We start from the raw sequence: 17,553 nt of genomic DNA, 5'->3' as shown, positions 1-17,553 counted from the left end.
ATTCCCAAACTAGAATACGAATTTCACTCAGTTGAAGAAGAAGAAGAAGAAGCAACATGGTTAGCCGTTCGTCTCTTTGGAGTTGGGATTGAGGAATGAACAGAACCACCTGTCCCTTCAAATGACTCTCGCTGGTAATATCATAATGATATTGAAGATGAAGATATCAAGTTCCAAAAATATCACACCCTAAGATAATTTTAGATAAAGCTAGAATGCAGGAACTACGCTCGCACAGAAAATTGTGGGGGTTCTATGAATAGCTCAAGTGTTGATCACTGGTTTCCAAACCAAAAGTTGTCACGCTGCATAAGCGTCAAATAGTCGGGGGACTCTTCCTTTTTCTTCCTCTATCCAGCCTTCTTATTCACTGCTCCCATAAATAACTATCTTGTAGATCTAACACTACTGCAGCAACACTACTGATGGTCTTTTCACCCGCAGCTCCAGCAGATTCCTCATCCTTATTTTATCTACGAGTTAGATCATCCATAGCCTTTGACTAGAGCCCTTTAATACATCAGTTTTGAAGAGAATATAAAGCAGAGAGCCAGATTCGGTCTATAATCGTTCTCTATACCTCGGGCGATCTCGCCGTGTAGTTTATCATGACTCTATCTAAAATAGTACAGTCGGTCACACCGAAAGATCGCTTCGGCGCGAACAATATACATCTACCGAATGACCCCAATTCAACAAATAAGATTGTACCCTGGGATTTCCGAACGACCTTTCAGGTTCTTGTGTTGGTAGGCTGGGCATGGTCGGCGGCAGCAGCAACCTCACCACGTCACCTCGCATCCCATCAGTGCAGGAAGAGTAAGCCAATAGCTGTTTCGATCTGAGCCCCACCCTACCTTTATGATGGTGGGGCTAAATAAGCCCAAGCGTTCCGGCATTGGACGACTCTTATAAGGGTATAGCGCCGGCGCTTAAGTGCATCTACCACCTCCTCGGTGTCTCGTCACATTTACGCTCATTGGCTGCGGGACTTGGGATGTGGGCGGTATGTTATTTTTGTCTGGGTCTCTCGTGATGGCCACCCAAACGAAGAACCAATATAAACACTGAACAAGATCAGGAGAAAATGAGTTGTCGTTCTCTAGACACAGCGGAACTTTATTCTTCGTGCGTGTACAGTACCTATTTTCTTTCTTCGATACTCGGTTCGCTGATGAGGAATTCTATGTAATTTTCCTTGTCAGGTTTCAATACTGCGTGACATTAGCTTCTTGCAAATGATCGTCTACCCCCTTTTTAAGCCATTATATGGTTACAAATTGGATGCAAAGCGCCAATGCTTGTTCCAGGCGCCTGGCGAGTCCTGAAACTCAGGCGAGGGCGACGGAGAGCTATTGCGCGAATGATAGTGTCTACATCATTTGAAGGGTTATTCTTCAGCGCAACCTGAAACGACCATGTATATTACCGTCCAATTACAATCCAGCATCCTTTGTGGCGTGTGCACTGGAAAGGCTCCTAGCTGCATCAGCTTACCATGAGGATGGGTACTGTCGGTAGTTCTAAGTATCGTGATTGGCAAACCTACAGGGAGCCTGCGGGGGATGCGTTCGAGCACGCATGGAAAGCAAATAGTTAGAGTGATAATCGAATCTAGTTCTCTTATTCAAGTAAGATTTTGGTGGGTAGTCCCGCTCATGGATGTGTGTAACGAAGATCAATAGCGATGTCTGCTAGCGTGTGGGTATTGGTAACATACATGAAGCAATACCACACGTAATATGTAATATTACAACGCTCGGTGCTCAACACATGAATGTATGGTAAATTATCATGATCAAATGTCCTGGTACAGGGTTACCACCAGTAAAGCATAATGTAGGCATGCAACACAAATGAATGACTCGAGCTATCATGTATAGACTAGGAGGAGCTACTGTCGTCTAGAGAATGTCATTTCTTAAGAAAAACATTTGATGATCACTCGTCTAAACCTCAGCCGATTCCCTGGACACTTTGCAATAATAGGGTAAGAGAACCAAAAAGACCAACGCGGTATATGGGCCGCTTTTCGCGGAGACACTATGACTCGTGCGCGATATTTGATCGTGGATGTACCATGATTGAGAGGCCCAAGTACTCAGCGAATCATTCCTCGTTAATTAACATATTGATCAAGTATCGTAAAATTGATGCATGCTGGAGATTTTCAGGCAATAACAAATAACCAACATTTAAACAATCGAAGACCAGGAAATAGTCGGTGTATAGACTTGAAAATCCTGCGAGTTAATCGCACATTACCACAAGAGCCTCCACGATAAACACGTGGAGAGCCGCAGACCAAGAGCCATCCTTGTGCTTCCACCCGACGGCATTGACAGCGCAAACGTGAAGCTACACACGATTCTGAGAAGTAAGAGTTGTTTTTTTGCTTCTTGGGGTCTAGAATTGGGGGCTAGGCGTACCCGTACATCCCAGGACTCATATCCATGTCGCCTCGTGGTCAATGCGGAGGCTCATCCCGATTCAATCTCTCCTATTAGATTCAAGACTGAATGTTGGTTTCTACCCAAAGCCTTGGGTCGAAAATGTGCGAATGTTCCGATTTGACGGTACTTTGATGACATGCGCAATGCTCCGAAAACGAAAGAGTCTCTAAGCGGCAAACGGAGGTAGAAAGGCGTTGGTTTGGGGGCGTGAGAGTACCATTCTCTTTGAGTATTTCAATTGCTTGTCCTGACAACCGTACGTAGCGGACAGAATTCATCCTGAGCCTAGAATACAGAAAGTAAATGAATGGCATACATCTGCTTTAATCGAGATCTTTGATAGGGCCGAATTGGTGGAATGACCCGTCTTTTCGGCTTTCTCGCATGCGTACGATAGCTTAGTGCCTAAGAAATGTCTGAACTCTCGAATTATAATATGTTTTCAAGCCACCATGGCACAATAAGTATGCGGTAACATTATTGCTTTCAAAACTAGCATAGAACAAGACAAAACCCAAAGTAATCTGAAAACCAGAACTGATGACCTGCACCCCCGCTGTATGGTTTTGAATGATAACGCCCTTCCAGACGCCTAAAACTCCATTTCCATCGCTTATAGCCCCCAGCTAGCTAAATGCAAAAACAGGTATCGTCACGCATGAGGAAAGAAGAAAATTAGACCTCCTTGACCTCCTTGACCTCTTTGGGCTCTTTGGGCTCTTTGATCACTTTGATCCCTTTGACATCCTTTGGTTCCTTCCCTTCTTTGGCTTCACGACACTTGCGTCGCTTTCCCTTCGGAGGAGCGTCAAGGTGGGTGCGCTTGTAGGTCACTGTTCGGGTAACAACTTGTTTCACACTAACAGGCTTTCCATTGGCACTACGAGGTGGATCAAGATAGCGAATCCTCCAGTCCCCAGAAGGTGAGAACGGCGTTCGCAAAGAGGTTGCGCTCTTTGGCGAATCTGTGGTTGGGGAATATTTCAATGATGGTGGAATTCGGAGACGACGAGGCACTGGGAGGTTTCGTCGCGAAGGCACCGCAGAAAGAGGCGTGGTTGGCGGTAATGATACAGTGGGCGATCGCACAAAATCGCTGAATGAAAAAGAACCACTCATTGCACTAACAGGCTGGGAAGAAGATGAAGAAGACGAGGTCTTAAGAGGAGACTTTGTGTTGTAATCCTCCAAAAATTTCAAATAAGAGTTTGGAATGGCGGACTGAGGTGTGATGGGAGTAGACTTGGAGTTGAGTAGGTCTTCCTCCTGCTTGATAGCATCAGAGATACTGGAGGGGCAATCATCGTGAAACTCCGAGGGAAAGGTTGCGCTCTTGGGGGTCTTAAGAGGAGGTAGAATGGGTTTGACGTTCGGCATATTGATGGTGTTTGTAGAGGCAACTTGCTGCCAATGAAGTGGGTGAGGTTTATAGCAACGCGAAAGAGATCGCGCCCACAGAGGACCAGCAGTCGCACAAGGTAACTTGTTGGCGTAAGGATTCAAAGATCGGATAGAAGAAAGAGAGTCGAGAAAGAAGTAGAAGCCGAAAGGGTGGTATAGGTTGCAGAAAATATAGCAGCAGGGTATTCGAGTTAAAAAGGAGAGGGGTTGGTGAGTGAGTGGCCTTTGAGTTCGACGAGAAGTAAGAAAGAAAGTTGCGGAGAGACGGAGTGTTTTATCTATAAGACAAGGCAGACAAGATCGTGTATGGAAATCGCCCGTCGCATTACAGTTCGAAACTGTATAGATACCTGTAGTGTAATATTTCGCGTTAGTTACCAGCACTTTGGGCCAACCGGCGCACGGGACAAGGGGCGCAATTCAGCCCCAAATCCTTCGGGGAAAAACTCGGCGGCAAGAGGGTGGCAATGAGCTTGGGGCTTACTCTTCAAGGTTGTTCGGTGCGACAGTCGAAGGGAAAGCAAGCTGGCTCCTCAAAAAAGTTGCAATCAATTCAATGAGAATGGATGATTGCACTTGTCGGGTATGAGTAGAGATTGTGACTGAAGCCAGGACTGAAACAAGTTCTTAAGACAGATGAGTGCAAGAGGAAATAATAAAGCAACGAGAGAGTTTATGGCTCTTGAATCTGGCCTTGGAGCTATTGCTGTGAATTTATAGCCTTTTACTCCCTATTCCTTATGCCCGATGCTGCTGAGATTCGCTACAAACCTGTGGTCCTTCCCCAAGCACCAGGCACGCACCTTTGTCGCGCGCCATCTGAATCATAGGATTTTTCTCCATGCTTCAGGAACCGCTAGATAATGGGCTGTTGCTCATGGCAACAGTCTAGTTTTGAAGCCCCACTTTCCCAGATGAGCGTTTGGTTCGTCGGTCTTACGCGCGCAATTCTCCATTCTGCCAGCGCCTCGCCTACGGGGGTATTCAGAGTCAAGTTTAGTGGCATATGGATCTTGGCGCTGTCTGCTATCAACCTCAGCACCTTAAGAAGTTAATGAGATTGTGTTCTGAGCCGAAATGCTAAACATGAAGCGCTACTAAATTTCCCTGATACGACGATTGTAGCCAATTGATCCCGTCAATGTCCTGTACCCTGAACAGCTTTCGCGCCTCGGTTAATTCTTCAGACAATGCGCGCCATTAATAGGCCAGGGGAGAAATAGGGTAGTATGGTGTGCATCAAAGCTGCCGCTGATAATAACGTTCAAAACTGTCTCGGAAAGGCGACTCCTTGCTTAGACAAGCAATATTTGGATCGGGGTTTAACGAAACATCTGTGGGAACCATTGGGGAACAAGATTTCTTCTCAAAATCCACTACAGTGTTGCTGTTTCAGTGAGAATTGTAGTATCTAGCGCTATCATTATATGTTGGCATCATTCTATGGGCACTCTTGTGAGTTAATCCACTCAAAAAATATGGGATTATCCACTGCATGAGTTCTAGCCAGCTACCAGACATATTTGAATCAGCTTAAAGCCTTTTTAGTCTCGTGGACACTACCCATACTCTTTTTTATTGACGAGCATGAAAAGATGATTAAAGGCTCAAGAGTCTCTTTTGTCATACTTCAATGATCTGCAGCCATGAAAGTGGACGAGAATGCTCTTTCGAGGTCAAGTCTCAGCCTCACAAGGAGCAGCATGTAAGTCTTGATGGAAGTGATCCAACGCTCTCAATCTGGCACGTTGATTGATTAGTACCAAGTATGTTACTTATTCAATCCTCAAGGATGCTCTTATATCAATGCTTTCAAAAATTTTTGTCATTTCAAGCTCAACCAGTACTATGCTCTAGAGATAAATCCGGAAACTCCTTCTCCATGGGCCAACCAAAATATCCTCCAGCGTTATATAAGATGCAATCAATGCCCACGCTTGGAACAAGCCGGGTTCCTCCCAGAGAAACGCCGAACTCCAGTCTGTCCAGCAGTATAAGATGGCCGCACAGAATGAAATGTATGAGAGAGGGACATGAGTATGTAGAAGGCAAGAAAAGCTAATGTATATCGAAAACAAAGGTCGCAAAATGGGGTATCTTTTACCATCAAGGTAATGCAAAACAGCACGAGTAGCTCGTGATAAAAAAAATCAATCCGAATAAGCTCCAGGCATTAGATGAGAAGGTAGTGCCAGTTATTCCTCCGCATGATGTCTCGCCACTGGACTTGTTGACGCTTGAGCTCTCGTCCTCCCATGGTAGCACCTGTCCCTGTGGGTGATTGAGACTCAGATCTGTCGAGCTTGCTAATTGGGCTAGTGAGTGACGAGCTGTAAGTGTCACTTGGCAGGCCTTCAGTGTTGGCTGGGTCATCAGTCAGTCTCCACACCTCCTGGAGAAGACGGTACATACGACCAAAGCTACCGAGATCGGCGTGATCCCCGAGAGCAGCAGCACGGTCAGCCAGAACTGTACGGAATGAGCTAGATGGTGTGCAGTAAACACCAGTCATCAGAAGTGGCCACACAAGAGAGCGGTCAAATCCATGTGGACCAGCCGGGATAAACTGAAGAGCATTCGTGACAGCCGCGATCAAAGCTTGGTTGCTGGCTTGGTTGCGGTCAAAGCCTGGTACAAGGCTGCAAAGGTAGATTCGAGCGGCAGTGCGGAAGATTGTTGACATTGTCTTTGTAAGGACTTCAGGGCGAATAGATCCAGTGGACGAAGAATAAGGGTTCTCCAAAGTTGGGTCGGCGGGCTCGATATACTCCAATTGGCGACCAAGCGCCTGGACATGAGAGCAAACGGCCAGATCGTCTACCCGACCCTCGTTCTTCAGAGAGTCCAAGCAGGCAATCTCTGAGATGAGATACATGATTCTATCATCACATCCCATGAGCTCGCGCAGTCCAGAGGGGGTTCCGCTCAGGTGCTTTGACCGGTAGGAGTGGGCAAATTGAGGGGTCTTGCCCATCATTGTTGAGCCAAGGATATCGATCCAAGATGTCAGGGTCATGCTGAATGAAGGAACCATATATCCATTTTGACATTCCATTGACCTTGCCGGAAGGCCAAGTCTGGTTACAAGGTTTGATGCCGCTTGGAAATGATCAAACCATGGAATGTCAGGAAGGTAGTCATCAGATGGGCCCACAGAGCAATGGAAAAAGATCATCGCAAGAGTGGCATCAAGAATTTCCTCGAGATCAGTATCCTCTCCAAGCGCCTGGCACAGCTGTGAAATGGCCTCATAACGGTGGCGCATGATGTCGTTATCGATTTGGTCTCCCACAATCCCTTCTGTAGTCTTAAGATGAATAGCTGCAACGCTCAAGCAACAATGGAGGTAACATCTGTTAGTCTCCAACGCGCGTAGAATCGCTTGAGCGCGCAAGTGTCCTCGCTGGTGAGCCTCCAGGACGGGGAATATTTGGCGAAGAACGTTGTGGATGAAATGATCAAGGAGTGGCTGATCGTGCTCACTGACTGGGATGTTGCTTTGCATCCAAAGGGTTTGATCGATAGTAGGGTCAACCGAATCGAGACCATGGAAAGTAGAAGCGTGAGTAAAATATTCTTCCCCTCCGAACCATTCGTCCCCAGCAAATGTTGGCATTGGAGCACTGAGTTGTGGAGGTGCGAAGGCGCTGAATGTTGAGGTCGAGGAATCATGGCGCATCGGGACATCGTTAATGTATGTTTGTCGCTCTGTCTTCACATCAATCTCGTATGGTGGCACATAAGGGCCGTAGGAACCAGGCATAAGACCCGGAGTAGGAAGGTGAGATGCGAACATGTCATGTGGTTCCGCATAAACTGGACGGTTGAAATCGTACTCAGGCGAGGCTGACGTCGGCGAGGACAGAGACCCATGGCGTTTGTGGAAGGCATCTGGCATGAAACAATCGTTAGATGATGCTCTAATTGAGTGAGTTCGTGAACAGTTCTGCAAGGGCTCTCACCAGTTTGGCTTCCACTTCGCTCAATCATCTTAGTCTGCTTAATCTTGTTCTTGATTCGCTCTTTTTGAAGCTTGCGCTGCTCCGCATTTCCCCACCACACTGGGCGCTTGTATTCGCATCGGACGCTGAGATTGACACAAGCACCGCATGCTGGGTGATTCTCATCGCACTTCTTGCGACGTAGGCGACATGTAAAACAGCCTATTTAAAGACGATGTTAGATATTTGCAGGTACCAGGCCGGAACGGGCACGAAATAAGGTTGGCGCAAGCTTACCAGAGCGAGACCGCTTGTGCGCTTTACCAGAAGCTCTGTCACCAGATCGAGGAGACACATCCTGGCTGGTTGATGGTGGAGATGAAATATCCCTTGGTCGGCTGGCCTTGCTGAGCAATGGAGTCGAAGAACTCTTCTTTGTGGACGGCATTTTTAAGTAGGCGGACGAACAGTAACACTGAGAATGACTGGAAGGACTGAAACAAGAGCCAATCGCAGATAGGCAGCAAGTATTATGGCAAAGCTTGACCAGCAGGCTTTACCTTCTAAAGGATATAGAAAGAAAGTAAGTGGGGAGTTGACCGTGCAACCAAAAGATTGTGAAGATTCCAGTGACAGTGGGATTGGAGAACCTTTAAACCTCATGATAGCTTTGTGGACACACGATCGGCTGTTTCTATTTTGGAATCAGCCTGCTCATCTGTACGAGAAAATAACTACTGCAGGATCGGAATATTGGGGGGTTAGGAACAGTGGGGTTGGGATTCACCACAAAATATTCGCGGGCTGGAAAACCAACTTAAGTGCCCAGCAAATCAGAAGCCAGAGAAGCCTGGTTAATGTTGCAATCAGCTAAATTTGGGTCAATTAGCCATCTTTTTTTAGTGCTTTCGGGTCGCATGGCGGCATTAGCGTCATGCACAACGATCTCAACTTCCTCGAGGGACTGGATGGAGACGGCCCTAGTCACGAATGGCTTATGTGCTGGAAGACAGAGGTGACCGCAGACGTCCCTTCTGATTGGCTCATCATTGAACATGGCATAATTTGGCATACGAAAAGGTCTTCCAACAGTTTTCCCAGCTTTCACAAGCCACGGTACTCTCACCAACTCCGCTTGCGAAAGAGAAGTTGGTATCTAACATCGCATCATGAAGGAGCGTCTAATTTGGTAGCAAGGTTCCAACTCCAGGGCAACACTGGGCTTCTATCAATATGTCACAAGTCTGATCAGGAAGAAACCGCATTTGTCGAGGAGTGTGATGAACCAAAATCAACACAATGACCTAGCCCAAATTTGGCGAGCCTAATTTCCCTTAATTCCTATTATCGACAGCAAAATGCCGCAAATCAAATACCTAAACGAAGACTCTGACCGCTGATCCATATTCAACATCAAATGGTCCTTTCGAAGGATCAGTCACCTTGAAAAGAGGGGGAACAACCATCTTGACGTTGTCACTGGCCGAAGGATCATGTGTTGTGATGTGACAGAAAAGAAGTGGACATGGCCAAGCTTCGCATTGTAGAATGCTGATTGGCTCAGTGGCTAGATTCTCCAATTTCCCACGACTTAGGTGGGCCGAAGAAAGCCAATCAACGGTTGTTGAAGAGGAACCTTTCAACCTGCAAGCCCATCATCTTGTCCGTGCACGGTGGGGTGTGATGTGATAAGATCGCTTTAGTGCATTTCCCCAACTCCACCTTGCATATTCTCCCTTAATTAGCAACAATTAAGCGCCCATAATATTTGGAATCGGGATTAAGTTTCTCTCAGCCAACAGCCAACCCAACCCCTCAGGGGAGGATAGCAAACTCGAAAGAGACATCTTAGTCTCCCATCGGAAAGACTTTACTATAATTAAACTTGCATGAAGTTCAATTGAGTTCCCAAAATAGCTTGGATTAAGTCGCATTAACACAAATTCACGGGCTAATTATCATTGTTTGGCTAATTGAAGGAGATTTCGATGCTGTCCAGGTTGGCATAACGTTATACCCCGGTTGTGCACCGATTTTTCCTCGGGCTCGTGGTGCCACGATCATTTTACCTAGCTGATACTTCAACCTCATGTGACTCATCTATCTACCTACGTTGACCACTAGAATGGAGCCCTATGCTGGGCTTTGAACTCTCCATTCCACAGACCTCGGTCTGCCTACAACCCGAAGATCGGCCCCTTGGGAGATACCATCAATGGAGATCCGGCTAGTGGGCGTCCCCAGCCTAAAATTTGCACGTTTAGTTCGGAATCTTGCCACTGGCTGGTAGCATGGATACAAAATCTCCCGGCCACCCTAATATCACTATGTCTCACATCCTAGAGTGAAGTCCAGAGGATGATGGTCCCTTAGGTAGTGGTTGTTACGAATGGCTGGATATGGATGGCCAACCTGGCTGGTTTTACTATACGGCGAAGTCCACCCGAAATATATATCTGGGGCGGGGCTCCTTCCGGCTGCCATAGAAGATGCGGATGTGATCCCTAGTAGAGCTACCCATTGTAAAAACTTGGGAATACTGCATACTAGGCATAAACTGGCGTGTATACCAACGAGGCTGCTAAAATCAATACCGAATTACAATTCTATAATCATTAAGGCTTCGTTGAGCGATTGGAATGATCCGACGACCAAGGTAGCTCAGATTCAGGTACAATATTTTCAGGCTGGGATCATCCTTGGCCAGGCTTAGTAGACTGGTTTGTTATGCAATCCATGCTCTGCAATGGACTCAGTGCTACCAGGCTTTCAATGGAATCTTCGAAACTGCGCGGGTTGTTTGAGCGGCCCTGCCCTTCGGTTTTGATCATTTAGGAAAGCAGGCATAACTCTGCCAAATGAGTCGAATTTACACATCATCTCACGGGTATCTTCAGACATGAACATATATGAGCCTTTGCAAATAATGCAGCTGTAGCGGAGATCATACAATATGGTGGGGAAACGCTTTCAAAAATGCTCCATGAGGCACCATGTTTGTTGAGTCTGGATATGCCACTGTGGAGTACTTGGCCACAGAATCCACCCGCTTAATCTAATTCTACTATAACGTCAAATGTATGCAAGATACTTAATAAAGGTCACCGATGGGCGATGTTATTCGAGGGCAATATCGCGGCTGATAGCACGATGCTTTTATCGAGCTGTGAAGACGACGAATTGGTTATCTTGACTACCCTATTTTAATGTATTCTCGAAAATTGGAAGATCAGCACCGCACTGAGGAAGCGAACACCCGTATCAACTTGAGGATCACATCAAAGTCGAGGGCACTTTGAATCAAGACGGTATCCTCTCAAATGCATTTCAACCGGCTGATCCATGCGCAAAAGAACAGCCTTCTAACTGCCATGAATTTCCATGACCCATGTAACATTCTGATCCTTGGAAGAAATAAAAATAGCATGCGAGCCAGAAGTTGATGGTGGCTTGCCATGCGACGTGTAAAGTCTCTTCAGAGGTGTGAGCCTGTGACCCGGTGGCTCGGGTGTTTAAAATCAATTGCATTCAAGAATAAAGCGAGTCGAAAGACCGGGACGAGTGAAAGACTGGGCTGCAGGTTACACCAGACCCAGGATGGTTCTGATCCCCACTTTCACGACTGGCCTCAGGACGGCAGTTACTCGAGCGATGAAAGAGCGAGATAGTCGGAGAAATAAACAATAGAGTAAAATTGATTATATGATTCTATCTGTACGTTCTTCCGTGAGTTGTTCAGCATAGGAATGTCTCTAAGGTAACCGAAATAGAGGGCAAAATGCCTGCCCAGGCGAACAAACCTCAACGTATTTTTATCACATCACACGCGGAGGGGCCAAAGAATACTGGTTGCCCAATGCAACAGGCGGCGGGCAGCGGCACAGTGAGTACTATTGCATGAAGCGTTGATTGGCGCAAGTGGCCCCGTCCAGGTTATTGGACTTGGTGATGGCAGGCCAACGGTGAGCCACTTGTGGTCCAGGCGATAGATAACCCCCCACAACGTGGAGAGAAAAAAGAGACCATGACTCGAGCGAGCCAGGGTTCAGCGGCAGCTAAATAACCCAGTCAGGAAGTGTTTGGTCGCATCCCGCGAGCTTTGTGAGGGCGCTAATTAACGGTCGATGTATGGTCGTCACACTCCTTCCGTCTAAAAGTGGGGCGGCCAGAAGGATGCAGATGGAAGTGGGCGCTAACTGCAGGCCAGTCACATCTTCACATCGCAGGCGGACAAACTTCGACAGGCGATCGGGCGAGAGTTAATCGTTGGTCGCTGGGCCTGTCAGCGACCAGAAGCGACCTTATCCTCGCATCCCCGCGGTGTGATAGCAGCTCTGATTGGACCACAATTATGCACGAGACAGGCCTCTCTACCTGAGCTACTGCATGGTGATCACCACTCGTCACATCCCAGCCCTCATTCTGTCGCTGGACTCGCTGTCTCCTGGCCATTCGTCTCGGTCCTTGTCTGCCGGTCCCCTAGTTACTGCCGCTGTGTTTCACCATCCTGCGTGCCACGGACATTTTGTACTGTAGAAGCGTTCTGGTTAGCTGCGCTGCTGCTCACGGTTGCCGCCCTCCCAGCACATCTGTTTCATGTTTGCCCCCTCCCTGCCCACTTTGCACGATGGGACCGTACATATACCTCAAATCCCCATGCGTGAGACGAACTACTCCTTAGTTTTCCCAATCTGCTTGCCTTCTCGCGTGATCTAGATAACCCTCATTCAGCTTCAGTCGGGTTTGACCTAATACTGCTCTGGATGGTCCACTGTTGACAGTAACCATCTCACGACCCTCTTAACTGCCACTCTCCATACATTCGCCGCAAGCACAGGCTGGTCATTATTTGTGTGCTCCAGAGGCCAGCCTACGTACAGTATACATCATGGTTGGTTATACATGCTATTGTTATTGAGATACCCTACTGACCTTAACCAGGATTCCCTCCGAGTTCGACGTAAGGCAGCGCCTGCTTCGGTCAGTACGAAGAACCATGAATATTTCTATCCTGCAAAGGAAGTCGCAAACCGCCGGTATTCGGATACAACGGACTTCGACGACACCGATTTCGAAGCCAGCGATTCGGATGAAGAATCTCTGCAACAGAGTCTCCAGTCGGTATGTTCGGAAATTTTTGGTAGATCACTCTAGTATGTGTATGTTCTAACACTAGAAAATGCAGCTCGCCTATGATAGTAACACTACCCTTTCCTCTCCTGAATTGCCCACACCAGATGAAGCCCACCAGAATATGGCCAACATCCGTTTCGAGAAAGGAACAGTGCGAGGTCCTAACGGTCCTCACCTGTTCCGAAGCTCGAGTGGCTCGACAATTTATGAGCCATCCACCGCAGAAATCGATCTTTACTTCGAGCGATCGCCTTTGCAAAGCGAGTTCTCGCGGTCGGTAGATACTCCCAACCGTTTCCCATTCTCTCCCAAGACCCCAAAGGCCTTGACAACCGTCCACCCCGATGTCTCGCAACTCACAGAGGAGGAGATCCGCAACTGGAAGCCAAGCCAGGTTGCCCACTGGTTGTATATCGCTGGTTACAATGATGCTGTCATTGAGAGGTTCATTGTCAACGATATTGCCGGCTCTGTTCTTCTCAGTATCCAGATCGATGACCTCAAGGAACTCAGTATTCATTCCTTCGGAATGCGTCACCAAATCATGGCCTCAATTGAGCATTTGAAAACTACAATGCAGACGGGAGTTTTGCCACCAACTCCCGAGCCTCAAATGCCCGAGTTCCCTGAGAGATATGCCACTGACCGCTTGTCCCCTGAACGCCGGTCTCCTGGTCGCCAGTCCCCTGAGCGACGCTCTTATACGGCTTCCGTGTCCCCAAATGGCGAGATTCTCTCCAACCGTGCATATGGACAAACAAGCAACGTTCTCGGTAGTCAAATTACACCAGCAGAGTCCGTCTCGATTGTGGGCATTGAGCAAGTTCTTCCCAAGCCACACAACTGCTCCAAGGGTGAGAAATGCTCCAAGTTCAAGAGACAACAGCGCATGTTGGAAAAGCTTGCCGCCGAGTTCCCCGACGGTGTGATTCGTGAGGGTGCCATTATTGCTGGAAGCCCCGGAAATCCACTCACGGCCAAGAACATGCTGCGCCCAAACTCCAGCGAGCCTTCGGTTGTGGCCTCCTCGGACATTTTTGGTCCAGGGCCAGCCCCTGGACCCAAGCTTTCCGAGGAAGCGTTGAGCGAAATTCAGAAGCTGGATCCCCAGGAGACCATTCGGAACTTCCTCAGCTACCAACACGTGGATACTCAGTCCAGGCGTGCGCTACCAGAGCTAGAGACCTCCAATCTGCCTCCTCAAGATTACATGGTTGATCTTTCACCACCAACTTTCCAGTCGCACAACATGGCAGCAAACCTCCGAAACCTGCCCAAGTTGACCATTCCCACAAGCCCAAACACAGAAGACATGACTACTGCGGTCACTACAAACCGATCCATGACCCCCACTCAGCCTTCTGAGGCATATGGCTCCCCCACTGCGGTCCAGCGATATGGTCCCTTCACTCAGACTATGGACCCGATTGATCACTACCGCCAGGGTACTCCATTCTCGGAGATGGATGTTCCTATCACAGCGATTCCCAATGACCCAATCGCTCGTGAAACCTCCCAGTCGGTTCCTCCCAGCATGCAATACGGAACTTTGTTCCCACCATACCGGGACCCGATTGCACGCAGCACGTCGGCTCGTCCTCGTGCTCCTCAGAGTCTCCAACGGGTTCAAGAGGGCAGGCCCCTCGCTCCCATCGAGACTCCAGCGGATCTTATCCGCAGTCCCCGCATGCAGCAGCATGGTTACAGCTCTTCCCAATCGTCTCACTCATCTCTGGCCTCGGACCCAGAGGTAACCCAGAGCGGTTATATGAAGAAGCGCAAGACCACCCGCCTCCTTCGCCATGAATGGCAAGATGCTCATTTCACTCTGCGAGGAACTAATCTGGCCATGCACAAGGACGAGCGAGATGCCCACCGCGACTCGCGTGCCCTCGAGATCATTGATGTTGACGACTATGCTGTCGCATGCTCGTCGGTTGCTACCAGCTCTAAGCTGACAGCAGCTTTCAAGAAGTCAGTCCTTCGCAATGGCAATGGCATGGGCGGAGCCCGCAATGAGCCCGCTTTTGCCTTCTCCCTTGTTCCTTCTGCCAAGGAGGGCGAGAGGAAGGCTTTGTTCAGCCACAATGGTGCCAAGTCGCACCACTTCGCTGTGAAGAGCCGCGATGAACGCATCGAGTGGATGCGCACCGTGATGATCGCCAAGATCGCCGGTCGAAAGGGTCAGGGCGAAGAAATTTCAGTCAACGGCAACCCCATCTAATCGGGGAATATCTACAGTTTGATGCCATTATGTCATTGTTTATGCGTTTTGTCATTGTGTATTTTTTTTCTTTGTTTCACTCGCCCCTCACTTCCCTTTTCTACTTTGCATTTTTTCATTACTCAACTTCCTCATGGACCTGGCGCATCTTTTGGTATAAATTTCCTTTGTCGTCTCTTTTTCATTGTCCCCAGATGAACATTCACTGGATGGATAAGATCCATGGTCGCTGGACGGCAAGAACAACTTGATACCCAACTTGAATAGGATAGTTAGCATTATAAGCCTTGAGGCAACTCATCAGACATTTAATTGAATATGAATATCAGATTGACTCCACTTCTTCCTTTCAATGAGTACTAAGACTTGGACTTGGCTTGCTTGCTACAAGCATAGAGTCGAGGCTACCTTGAGACCTCAACATTTGCTTGATTTGCAAAGAGTATTCAGCAGGGTATCAAGTAGTCCAGGTCACCCCATCATCCGCACAACAACATAAGCCCACCCATCCCCATATGCCGAGCACCTCACCACCTCTTCGATGGGAGCAGACATAGGAAGAACGGCACCATGTAGCATCGGCTTTGCAAGAACAGGAGTCCTCCGACTCGGGAAAAGATTAGGAAGCAACGTATGCAGAACACCCCCTATGGTCTGAGGCTGCATACCTGGGCTTGATCGGGGACTGATAGATTGGCTGGGCTGTACACCCGGGTTGGGTACTGAAGGAGGAAGAGGCGACTGTACTACTTTAAGGGACCCGGACTCTTCGTCGGGCGGCAGTGGCAAGAAGATGCGAATCGGCACGTTACGGAAGGGCTGCGATGGTGGAGGTAGAAGAATGTGAGAAATGCGATGGAAAGATGGAAGGTCCACTGGTAACAAATTTGAATTAGCTTGATACACTCGATGTCAAATCATACGGAGCTTACCATTTTCCACTGCCTTCCAAAGACCCGAGGAATCCTCCTTTGAAAGACTCATGATACCTTTGGCGGTTCCGTTTCGAAGAAAATCTGCTTCTTTGACGCTATTGATGAACGCGTCGTTCATGACCATGCCATTCTCGTCAAGTCGAACGAGATCTTCAGCAGGCCAGTTACTGAAGTGGACGGTCAATTTCCATGGGAATGGTGATCCGTTCTCCTGTGAGACCTCGTTTCCGAGCCCGGCCTTGGTGGCAGGGTCTGCGCCAGCATAGAGGTCGAACAAAAGACCAACTGGGTAGTGCCATTTCAGAGGAACACCCTCAAAAGCAAACCATCCATCGTGGTGTCGAGATCCAGGCTCGATCAGGTATGGAGAGAAGAAAGCTCGAAGTTTTGGTAGCAACGAGGGAAGGTATGAGACCCGTGGGTATGAGACCTGAATGATGAATGTTAATCAGTTTCACACGCCAGTCATAACGACATGTGCGGTCATTACAAGATAAGCATCCGTTTTGTCATAAATCCTGCTCTCAGAGGGGGCCAGCGCAATTTCTAGGGGAATCCGGCCGTCCCAGATGCTTTTTTGGATGGCTGCAGGTGCTGCCGAGTTGTCCATCTCGTTGAAGGACTTGAGATAACTCTGTCCTTGTACTTTAGTCTATGTACCCATTAGCAAGGTCCCTATTCCAAGGGAATAGCTTGGTGGGTAGTCACAAGGCCTTACGGGAGATTGAGAGATATGTTGATCAACACCACAGCGTGCGGGGCATCTCAGAAGTAGGCAGATAAGATTATCTGAGATCGTGATTGCCTCCACTTCAGAGATCACGCCCCAGAAGTTTGGGATCTCATATACGCCGTCTTCCGTGTATGGATTTGATTCCCTACTCAGCGACTAGCGACTGTGACGAAGAGCGGGTTTGTTGATGGTTGGAAGGCATCCCACAGTCCTAGCCACGTGACAGTGCCTGAGGCTGTCAACTGTCGCCCACCTGTTATCGCGTCATTTGGCTCTGGCAGGATCAACGAACGACGAGCAATTACGCTCTGTACTTGACCAGGTTTGTCCAATCCAATCAGTTATACATTTCTACGATCTGATTTCTTGGATTTCTAGTGGGTCCAGCGAATATCTCTTCCAGCACGGTGATATCCTCAAGCCATTCAATGCCCGACGCGAGCCTCTCGATCGCGTCGCGTCTCTGATCGTCCATAATGCCTTTCGTGAATCGCCTCAACTTCTCCAGGATAGTCTCATTCGACAACCCAGGGCAAACATCCTACAGTGCTGCCAGAGTCTTCGCGACCGTACTCCCATCCTTGAATGCGATCGTGACACTTTCGTATTTCTTGCCTGGTTCCGGCGTCTGGAAGCACTCTGGTTTGTCAACGAGGTCCCATAAATCATTCCTATCGAGTAAGTCATGGTAATACTCTTATGGTGAGACCTGACGGTCGATGGCTGGTAGCAA

At 48.3% G+C, this 17,553-nt stretch overlaps 4 protein-coding genes across 4 annotated transcripts; 1 reads left to right on the top strand and 3 right to left on the bottom strand.

Moving 5' to 3' along the window:
- Nucleotides 1-3,128: 3,128 nt before the first annotated feature.
- Nucleotides 3,129-3,830, bottom strand: N7473_007718 (uncharacterized protein; the record flags this gene model as incomplete). Its single annotated transcript, XM_057153658.1, has 1 exon — nt 3,129-3,830. One exon carries the CDS (start codon nt 3,828-3,830, stop codon nt 3,129-3,131), a length of 702 nt encoding a protein of 233 aa, XP_057007996.1.
- Nucleotides 3,831-6,027: 2,197 nt separating this feature from the next.
- On the bottom strand, nt 6,028-8,243 carry N7473_007717 (Zn(II)2Cys6 transcription factor; the record flags this gene model as incomplete). Its single annotated transcript, XM_057153657.1, has 3 exons — nt 6,028-7,745; nt 7,817-8,017; nt 8,093-8,243. The coding sequence occupies 3 exons, from the start codon at nt 8,241-8,243 to the stop codon at nt 6,028-6,030; spliced, it is 2,070 nt and encodes a 689-aa protein (XP_057007995.1).
- Nucleotides 8,244-12,683: 4,440 nt separating this feature from the next.
- N7473_007716 (SAM and PH domain-containing protein) lies at nt 12,684-15,152 on the top strand (the record flags this gene model as incomplete). Its single annotated transcript, XM_057153656.1, has 3 exons — nt 12,684-12,686; nt 12,737-12,916; nt 12,981-15,152. The coding sequence occupies 3 exons, from the start codon at nt 12,684-12,686 to the stop codon at nt 15,150-15,152; spliced, it is 2,355 nt and encodes a 784-aa protein (XP_057007994.1).
- A 471-nt stretch (nt 15,153-15,623) lies between these two features.
- On the bottom strand, nt 15,624-16,697 carry N7473_007715 (autophagy protein 5; the record flags this gene model as incomplete). The annotated part of the gene is made up of 3 exons (XM_057153655.1): nt 15,624-16,027; nt 16,085-16,517; nt 16,578-16,697. 3 exons carry the CDS (start codon nt 16,695-16,697, stop codon nt 15,624-15,626), a joined length of 957 nt encoding a protein of 318 aa, XP_057007993.1.
- Nucleotides 16,698-17,553: the final 856 nt, after the last annotated feature.

Source organism: Penicillium subrubescens (genome assembly GCF_028828155.1).
Source record: "Penicillium subrubescens strain IBT 31985 chromosome Unknown utg000005l_segment0_segment0, whole genome shotgun sequence".
Lineage (NCBI taxonomy): Eukaryota > Fungi > Ascomycota > Eurotiomycetes > Eurotiales > Aspergillaceae > Penicillium > Penicillium subrubescens.
The sequence above is the reverse complement of the archived record's forward strand: the minus strand, read 5'-3'. Positions and strand labels throughout refer to the sequence as shown.